General features: G+C 28.2%; 2 protein-coding genes across 2 annotated transcripts in view; both read right to left on the bottom strand.

Annotated features, from left to right (window-relative positions):
• Window positions 1-662: 662 nt before the first annotated feature.
• Window positions 663-2,062, bottom strand: LOC101496398 (serpin-ZX-like). Its single transcript, XM_073366817.1, has 2 exons — window positions 1,670-2,062; window positions 663-1,571 (listed from the first exon to the last, which is right to left on the bottom strand). Exons 1-2 carry the CDS (start codon window positions 2,060-2,062, stop codon window positions 750-752), a joined length of 1,215 nt encoding a protein of 404 aa, XP_073222918.1. The 3' UTR covers window positions 663-749.
• Window positions 2,063-4,957: 2,895 nt separating this feature from the next.
• The window catches only part of LOC101491109 (uncharacterized), a 7,520-nt gene continuing 2,238 nt past the window's right edge, over window positions 4,958-10,239 (bottom strand). The window contains exons 2-6 of the mRNA XM_004513544.4: window positions 8,444-8,499; window positions 7,914-8,144; window positions 6,457-6,745; window positions 5,671-5,867; window positions 4,958-5,272 (exon numbers count right to left, since the gene is read on the bottom strand). Coding sequence (XP_004513601.1) covers window positions 5,119-5,272; window positions 5,671-5,867; window positions 6,457-6,745; window positions 7,914-8,144; window positions 8,444-8,499 — 927 coding nt within the window. The 3' untranslated portion in view covers window positions 4,958-5,118. The remainder of the gene's footprint in view (window positions 5,273-5,670; window positions 5,868-6,456; window positions 6,746-7,913; window positions 8,145-8,443; window positions 8,500-10,239) is intronic.

The raw sequence follows: 10,239 nt of genomic DNA, 5'->3' as shown, positions 1-10,239 counted from the left end.
AAGGCAACAGATTGGGGTTCGAGATTGATCGATGATGAGAAGGAGAAAGCAACGGGTTGGGGCTCAAGATTGAGAGTTTAGGGATTTAGCGTTTTGACAAACTGGTTTTGGGTGAAAGATGAGAAGGGGTTTAACGTGTTCTGGATAGAAGGGAGAGAAGAAAACTAATGTTTTGATTCAATACTAATTTACTTTTTGGCTCCATTCAAATTTTGAATGATTTTACATCGCTTGTATAATAAGTGCTCTAATACGTCCTTTAATTATGTGAAAGCGCAAGTCTTTAACAAGGCTTGTATAAAAAGTGCTCTAATAAGTCATTTAATTATGTGAAAGCGTGAGTCTTTTACATCGCTTGTACAAAAAACGTTTTAAAAGCTATGTAACATAAGGTGTGAGCGCTATATTTTACAGCGCTTGTGTTTAAAGCGTTTCAAAAGCGCTGTAAAACATTATGTGAGAGCGCTTCAGTTTACGGCGCTTGTGAAAAAAGCGATGTTGTATCCTTCGTTATTTTTAAAATATTATACAATAGCGCTTGTATTTAATAAGCGCTATAAAATGTCATTTTTGGCGTAGTGTTATTTGTGGACCATTTAATTTATAGCTCATTAATAATAATTAGCTCATATTTATTATTGAAATGAAATACAAATAAAAATAAATAATTTATCTGACATTTAATTATAAAATTTCAAAATGAACCCTCACCTAATATAAGTATTTATATTTATAATTAGTTATCTCACCTATACCATACTCCATGTGCCCTTACAGCCATAAAGGGGATTGAGCACCTGACCAGTAAAGAGTATCGTTTCTGTAAGATCTTCCCTAATTAGAAAGAAGAAAGGATGGTCAGCTACAAAGTCTATTCGAGGTGGAATGTGATCATCTCGATAACCCGAAGCTATACAAAAGTGATCCATCCTATAATCAGGTCTAGTGCCTTCTTCATTTACTTCAATGAAAGACTTATGATGTATGTTGGTAACAAAATTGTGTTTTCCTATAAAAGAGTCCACCAATTTTGTCATACCTCCGGGAGGAGAAAATGGTAGAACAACTCCTAGTTCCATTACCACATTCATCAAATTTTCAACTCCATATGATATTTTGAATGTTGGAATTCTGAAGTCACCTACTTTGACGTTTGAAAAAGGAAGCTTGTGTTTGATAAAGTCAGAGTCAGAAGTTACCTTCTCAATCAAAGACGAGAGGCCATCTTTTGTATCTGGAAGAAAAATGTACATAAAGAATCTACGCCTATCGTTTCCATGTTTATAATCAAGACCAACAACTTTAAAACCATCGAAAACACTAATACGCTGGTGGTCATTAGTACTGGTCATGAAGGGTACTTTGACTGAATTTCCATTGAGAAGGTGGAAATCATATTCTTTCGTTTTTGAAGTATCAAAATCCTGATCCCATTTTCCTTTGAAGTATAGTGCATTTGCGAAGATTAATTCACTTGTGTTTTTAATTGACCTTGCTGGAATTAGACTTTTTATGAATCCGTTTGTCATTTTTTCTGCCCATAAATTCACTTCATTTCTCACTTCATCTGACTTTAAATCAATATAATACAAAATTAAAAAGGCATTAGATTTTAATCTTGAACACATGATTTGAAGCAATTTAGAGATATACACATATACATACATACCTTGGTTAGGAAATCAACGAAAGTCAATGCAGCATTATAATCACAAGTCACAATTTCTTTGAAGGAAGGATAGAGAGAAAGAGATTCTTGAACCCACACACCATTGACAAAAGAAAGATGGGGCCCACCAACGTGAGAAGCACTAGAGAACACAATGAAAATGAGCTGAGAGACAAAGGAATTGAGACGTTCGATGGATTTAAATCCAAGAAAAGACAAAAGTTGATGTTGTGCGGGCCCCTCAGTGCCGTTAGCAACAATACTAAGCGTAACTTGAAGTGACAAGGGTGAAAATACAATGTTCTTATTCTTACATTCTTCTTTTGAGAACAAATGTTTCGTAATGTTTAGGGAGACATTTGTTTGGTGGCTGATTAATTCATCTATATCCATTCTTCTTCTCGTTTAAAGGATTTCTAAACTGCTCGTTAATATAAGATAAATTGAAACACAATTTACCGCTTATGAGGTTCGTTGAATTTATAATTTTTTTTCTTTTCTTTTATATGGTTAGTTTCTAGTTTATTAATTAAATAATTATTAATTGAGTCAATTAAAATAAATTAATTAGTTTTCTACCTAAATTTAGTCTCATTTATTTTGAATTGGAAGTAATTAATAGCGTGTGTGAAGCTAATAAAGAGAGATCATGCACCCATTATCAAAGTGATTATGCCTCATGTATACAAGAGATTGAGATTGCACGAAAATGTATTATTAATTCTCTTCTTGACCATTTAGTACAAGGCTACTAGGTGTGTAATTATTTATTTATTTATAATAGTTGGTGTACAAACTTGAATTTTCCATTTAATCAAACAAAAGAAAATTGAATTTTCCGTTTACAAATATTTAACCGTAAAAATATTGAATTTTTAATATTTATAAGTAATAAATATATGTCACATATTTTTTATTTATCAATTATAAATATTTGGTTCGTGTTTTTTTATATTTATGAGTGATAAATATTTATTTTATAATTTTTTATATTAATAAGTGACAAATATGTGTCTTGTATTTTTGTTATGCGTCAAAAATATATATTTGTCTGGCTTTTTATATTTATCGGTAATAAATATTTATCTTATTTTTTCAAAAATATTTACTAGTGATAAATATGTGACTCATATTTTTATACATAAATGATAAATGTTTGTTCTTTGTTTTTTATCAGTGACAAATATGTATCATTTTTTATATATATTTATCATTCACAAATCTATAATCCAATATAAATGAAAATAATTGTTTTTTTTATATATTTATCAATTATTAAAATTTATCTCTTTTTTTTTATATATTTAACAGTGATCAATATTTATCCAATGTGTTTTTTTATAAAAAAATTATCAGTGACAAAAATGTATCTCAATCGTATTTTTGTATATCAATAACAAATATTTGTTCCGTAATTTTTTATATTTATCAGTGACAAATATTTATCACATGTTTTTTATTTATATTTATCAGTGATAAATATATATATTTATTTAATATCAATAAGTGACAAATATGTGTCTCGTATTTTTAAATTTATTAATGACAAATTTTTATCTCGTGTATTTTTATATTTATGAGTGATAAATATTTATCCCATATTTTTTAATATTTATTAGTGACAAATGTGTCTCGTATTTTTTTACTATCAATCACATATATTTCTCCCGTATTTTTTTTATATATATATTTATCGGTTGATAAATATTTATCTTGTTTTCCTGTATGTGTCCCTAATATTGTATGTATCGGTAACAAATATATGTCATGTGTTTGTTATAAGTGATTAACATTTATCAATGACAACTATTTATTTTTTTTTATTTATCATTCACAAATCTATAATTTAATATATATCATAAAAATTTGTCTCGTATTATTTTTATTTATCATATATAAATATTTATCCCATGTTTTTTTAATATCTTCCAGTGATAAATATTTATCACATATTTTTTAAAATTTATTATTGACAAATATGTGAAACATATTTTTTTTGTATCAATAAAAATTATATGTCTTATGTAGATAGAGATGTTAATGTATAAATGATATTTTTTGTTTTTATTTACAGCATGTACCAAATGAGTTTTTGAATAGGCATAGAGAATGTCGTGAAATTTTGTGTAGTTGATGGTGGAGGGAAAATCATGGTTTGTAAAAATGAATTATTATCCCAGAGACAGTAGATTATATTCAGGTTGGAGAAAAATTATGGAAGAATGCAAATTGGAATTTGGAGATACTTGTCTCTTTTAGTTGATTGATGAGGAAAAATTTGTGTTTAAAGTTTCAATTCTTCGAAAGAATCCCTGGCCTGTTTGATTTGTTGTTCTTTTAAAATATCAACTAGATGTTTAGTATTCGTAAAAAAGAAAAACACAAATTAGATGTTTAGCACAACACTTTATGATTTTGTTATTTTAAGCATCTGTATTTCATATATGAATTCTTAGCAGTATCATGTCAATTTTTGGATTATACTATACGAGTATTTGTAATGCTTTTTTAAGTTGTTTTTTAACTTTTAGGTACTTCTTGACTTTGTCTTATATATACAAATAAAATAGTCTTACATTATGTATAAGCTTATTTTTTACCGTTAGATCAATAAGTCATTTTATATCTCATTTAATTTAATGGTGGAACCTATTAATCCAATAATAGAAATAAGCTTCCAAGGCTTTAGTTTTTGTCTATGTAAATATATAATTTCTTTACTTATAAGCTACAACAAAAAGTTGTCCTTGTTTTTCTTATTAAAATTAGACCATTTGATTTTAGTTTCTCAAAATATGGAGTATATAAGGTCTTAAACAATGCAGTACACACATATTACAAAGGCTAAATTCCAACATGGAGGAATTTTATAGCTGACTAAAACAAATTAGCAATTACCAAATATATATATATATATTTGGAATCACTGAATTTGTAACGTAGCTTTTGTGCGCTAATGAACAAAAATGTTTGATTTACTCATTAAGTATAACAAAATTGATGTTATTGTTTATCTACTCTAATATTATTGGATCGTGTTTCTTTTTACAATTTTATGATGTAACTGATATTTGCTATTGATTTTAGATTATATGATTTATATCACATATTCGATTTAATTATATAATATGATCTCAACCGCCGATCTAAATCAGACACCTAAGAGCCGTAATTGTCGTACCTAATTACAAAATGATTTCAATTCCAATATCTTTCTGTATACTTACCATGGTCCAAACAGTAAGAATAAAAACTGTGCAGTGAAAATAGAATTAAGTACACAAACTGTGCAGTGAAAATAGAATATTTATATTCCCTGTTTTGAGATAACATCACATCATATCTATAATCTCCACTGTTTCAGCACATTAAGAAATCAAAACCTGAGATATATATACAATAGACAAATCATGTAAGTTCAGTGTAATATGTTTTCTTAGTCCTACTATTCAAGAATTTATTGACCAATCATAATTCTTGTATGATATATTAACAGGACCACCATCAGCTAAGAGATGTGTCAAAAGACCTGCTTTATTTGCATCCAAGTAATTCATCATCCATTTTACAATATTTCTCTCATGTCCAAAATCTGCACTGTACCTGTCAATAATAAAAATTAAGTTCAAAAATTATTTCATACGCATAGTGCTAGAAATTACAATTGAAAGTGAAAACTAAGATCGTAGAAATCGAGTAAATAGTCATTTTTGATTCTTGGATGTGTGAGACGTTTTCACTATAGTTCCTAAATGTAACAAAATTGTAAATACATCTTCAATGTCGCTTTTGTTAATAATTTTATGAACTAAATTGACCAACAAAACACACGTGAAGATCAAAATGACTAAAAAAGATATATTTGGAGGTCAAAATGACTAACAAAAAATATTTAGATATATTTTTGTAATTTTGATACATTCGAAGACTATTGTGAGAGTATCTCACACACTCATGTACCAAAATAGCTGTTTAGTCGTACAAATTAATAAACTGATTACCACTTAAAAATTGGAGTGAGATGAAGGGTCCTCTTCTCTAGATCAACTTCAATTCCATCACTCTCAAAGAACTCTCTAGCTGCACATCTCAGTTCTTCCGCAACTCTACAAGGTGAAAAAAACCTCACCTTTGGGCTTGACTTAGTGCCATTACAAAGTCCAAAGTGAATTAAAGGATTCATTTTGACAACTGCAAACTGTAGTTTTGAAAGAACATATCAATATTTCATCACTTGAAACCATATTATCAACAGCAGAAATAGAGTCAAGTAATACACTTTCTCAAAATTTGCTTGCTTCACTCAACCTTAAGGCCGAAATTTAATACTCCCTTCATTCCATATTTTTATAGTTTAAGGTTTTTTGTACACAAATTAAGAAATCGTTTAATTGATGTATACATGTACCTACCAATACATATTTTACAAATTCTATTTTTTCCATGCAACGAGTATAAATATTCTAAGAGTATAATTAGAAGACGAGGATAAATTATATTTTTTAATTTCTAAAACATTCATTGTTTTGAAATAAAAAGTTAAAAGTGGCAAATATTTGAAATGAAGCAGTGTTAGTGGTTTGTTTATATTCTCATATGCAATAGTGCTATAGCATTGTTATATGTCGCTAAGTAACATTATTTTATACTAATAGCATATCGTGATAATATTAATCACAAAAATTACGTATTGTGGAACGATTTGTTCAAATTTCAATTGCATTATAACGGTATAGTGCCACTATTTAACAGCACTGAAATAAAGAGAATATTGAAAAACAACTAACCTCTAACCGTCTGTCTTTTGTGCCAAAGGGCTTGACTAAGGAATAAGGTGACCTCCTATTGCTTCTAAGGATACCATTTGTAATAGTGGCAAGAGAATAAGGATGTCCTCCAATCAAATAATGGAAATCAGAGAAGGATCTCCTATTAATTACACCTTCTTGACACCCTACTCTTATCATAGCATGAATGACCATAGCATTGTACAAGTTTAAGAAGAAAGCAAGTTTCTCATTTTCTGATAGTTCTAAGAGATCCACACGCTGCAGATCCGGAGTCATGTTTACATACCTACAATTTAAAATAAACTCAGACAAAGTAATGTATGATTTAAGAAAAAAAATCGAGGGAATTAATATGTCACTTTATCTTCTTTTGAAGTTCTCTATAAGCATATCAAATGTATTTCATGTTTGATTTGGACAATATAAGAAATTATACTAGTATATGACAACTTCTGATAATTATGGAATTAATATTTCTGGTTTATTGTTATTCATGTACTCGATAAAAATATCAATAGCATTCAGTGGATAGTGATGCAGGGCAAGAACATAAGGTTCTAAAGAAAGAACAAGAAGAGAGAAAGTTTAGGAGCCAGCATATTTGTCAAAATGATCAAATTCAAACATTCATTCCCTAGTTATTTAGTGAAAACTAAGATTGGCCAATTTAACTACATTTGGTCCAAATAAAACAAGTAGCAAACTTGAGACATTTAACTACATTTGATCCAAATCAAACAAGTAGCAAACTTGAGACAGTTATTAGCTATGAAGAAGCACTAATGCAGACTCGAACCCTGAACATGACAACGACATATAGACATGGTTATAATTTAAGAAAATTAAAGTGATTGAATGTAATCCTATCACATGTGTCATGTTGATGCGGAACACCAACACGCATCAGAAACAATAAATGCCTTCGACATCAAGTGACAGTGCTACATAGATTATAGGACATACATGCAGCCTTCTCGAAGTTGACTTCATGACACTAAATTTATGACATGCATGTTGAAAATATCCACAAAATGTTTGAATTCACCGTATGCATTTGAATCACGGACACCTCTAGAAATAAATGTGTCGGTGTTCGACACGCATAAGATACATGTCCAACAATTCAAATAAGTTTCTCAAAACAAACTTTTTATCTTCGCTTCGGCGCACTTTAGACACCTCTCAATCACATCTACGGATGTTAAAAAGATGCATCAAAGCAATAATGAATAATGAGATCAATGAAAAGGTTAAAGACATTATATTTGATTATATTATATTTAAATCATATTTTATATAATTATAACAAATAAGTAATTATATGTGTTTCTGTGTGTCGGGGTTCTGTGTTTGACATTAACTATGTCAATGTGTCATTGTATGCCGTGTCAGGTATCTGCGTCGGAGATTGTAATTCATACTGCACCAGAGTAAACAACTAAATATAACCATACCTCCGAAATTCTTCACTTTTGCTGATGGCAACATAATCAACATGTTGCCTGTCATCAGAAGCATAAGACTCAAGAATGGCATACATAATCTTGGTAAGCCTATCACAAACTGCAGCTGCACTTTTCGGTTCTCTATCATTTGTGGCACTCCGGAAATTGTAACACTTTGAGATAAAGGGTTCGTGCTCAAGAAATCTATAGAAGTGATTTCCCTCCTCAAAATCATTATCCCTGCATTAGAAAGTTGAGCATGACAAGAAGAAAATTAATAAAGGATTGCAGCTTGTAAACAAGGGGTTGTTTACTTTCTGGAACGATAATAGTAGTTAATGAAGATTTATTTGCAGAAATAATGAAAACTATTTTTTGATATTTTTATTATTTCAAAAAATATAAATAATTGTTCACTTCAAAAATATGATTCTTTTATTAACTAGTAAAATTAACAGAAATTAACTTTAATAAATTAAACTAGAAAATGTTCTCACAAACTAAACTTTCTTTAGTTTCAAAAGTTCTTCTTTTCTTACCCAATAACAGGATGGATGAAGTGCTTCTTGCATAACTGTTTCCCGACCTCAACAGCCTAAGCATTTGTTTTGGAATGAAAATCATTTAAACATTATCGTTAGAGAAGCCAAATTTGGAGACAATATTTGAAATTTTAGTTTTTGCGAATAATTTCTACACGCAAGATTGATTTATTGTTCCATACCATGATGTATCATTATTAGTACTAGCATGCGATACTATATGATTGATAAAATAAACAAGATAATTTCATGGAAGGATAAAATTAGAAGAATCTAAAGGTTACACAAAAGGATACAAATTTTTTGTGTGACCCTTTTATCCTTCAATTTTATGGTGTCTATATCAATCAAATAACTAAGTTTTTAAAATAATCTTACAAAATTTTGTAAACACGGGAGCACGTTAACGTGGTCTCTACTCTCTACGCTAGTAAATGTAAAGAGCTTAAGTAAATTTTCTTTAAAAAATCTAGGCAATTAAGTTTTACTTTTATTTCATCAAAAAATAATATTAACATAAATATTTTCCATTTCGACCGACTTCAACTTTGAATTATCCATCACTAAAACATATGTCGCGTGCGATAAGATTATCTCTATTTCTTAAATTGTGATGACCGTTATTATTATAGTAATCTATATCTTTATAGTTTAAGTGTTTTTTTTTAAATGAAGAGGATACTCTACTATATGTTTGTGTATTGAAGCAATTCTAAAATGATTGTGAAATATGAAATAAAAACAAATTGAATAACAATATTAAATTAAATGGACACCAAATAACAAAAACAGAATGTAGATCCAATAAGAGAAATAAAATAAACTAAAAATATAATTTAAATTATTTATAGGCACTGTATCCTATAAGATTTTACTATTTAAAATATTGTATAGATATTTTAGAGAAAAATGTTACAGCATGTATCTAGTCTAAATGTTACAGCGTATATCTAATCTAAATGGTATATATTTTATTAGAAGTCTTTATGGAAATTTCTTATGCAACTTTGTGCATACAAAATAAAATCCTAAAATTAACCTGTTATAACACCAAATAAATTTCAATAAATACTCCTCTGAACATAATTTTTCTTTAAAAAAAATTCAAAAACAATATTTTTTTTAAGAAAAATCAAATTACCCTAATTTGTAAAAAGTAGCAAAACGAGTTACTTAATTATGGGAAAATTACTATGGTCACATGTGAAGGAGATGGTTTTCTTTTTGTTTTTTGTTTAAACTTTAGTACTAGGTCACATCTTCATGATACCATTATGTACTGTCTTTTTTTTTTATATATATAAATGTACTGTCTTTGTATATTTGTTATTTTTATTTTATTTGTTTGATTTTTCTTAAAATTTAGTGGATGGTGGCATTCTAGAGAAAATTAAATAAATAAAAATATTAATTATTGATTAATAATACTACTTAATTTATTAAAATTAATAGAAAAAATACAGAGATTCAATAGAGGTACCAGTAAATTTAAAAATTAATTTTTACATGATGTAAATATTTTTGATAGTTTAACTCTAACGTTAATTTAAGTTATAATGCCGATATTATTTAAACAACTTTACTTTAAAAATGTAAGATAAATGAGATGTAAACAAATTTAGTAAAATGAAAAACACCTTAAAATTAATTTTAACGCTTCGTAGGTTATAATTATAAAAAATGTAGGATATATATCTTGCCTATAGTTATCATACATTTTTTTTAGGGATATTAAAAAAAGTAATAATTTCCCTTTGAACTACTCCCTCAGGTCCTTAATGGAGTTTATTTTT

The sequence above is a fragment of the Cicer arietinum genome, chromosome 4 (genome assembly GCF_000331145.2).
Source record: "Cicer arietinum cultivar CDC Frontier isolate Library 1 chromosome 4, Cicar.CDCFrontier_v2.0, whole genome shotgun sequence".
Classification (NCBI taxonomy): Eukaryota; Viridiplantae; Streptophyta; class Magnoliopsida; order Fabales; family Fabaceae; genus Cicer; species Cicer arietinum.
Note: the sequence above shows the minus strand (reverse complement) of the source record. Positions and strands in the feature narration are given on the sequence as shown.

Bases quoted from the DNA above. Each gene is read 5' to 3' on its own strand.
- LOC101496398 (XM_073366817.1), bottom strand. From the start codon at position 2,062: ATGGATATAGATGAATTAATCAGCCACCAAACAAATGTCTCCCTAAAC. The intron at 1,572-1,669 runs GTATGTATGTAT...ATTGATTTAAAG, and splicing joins TCGTTGATTTCCTAACCAAG to TCAGATGAAGTGAGAAATGA.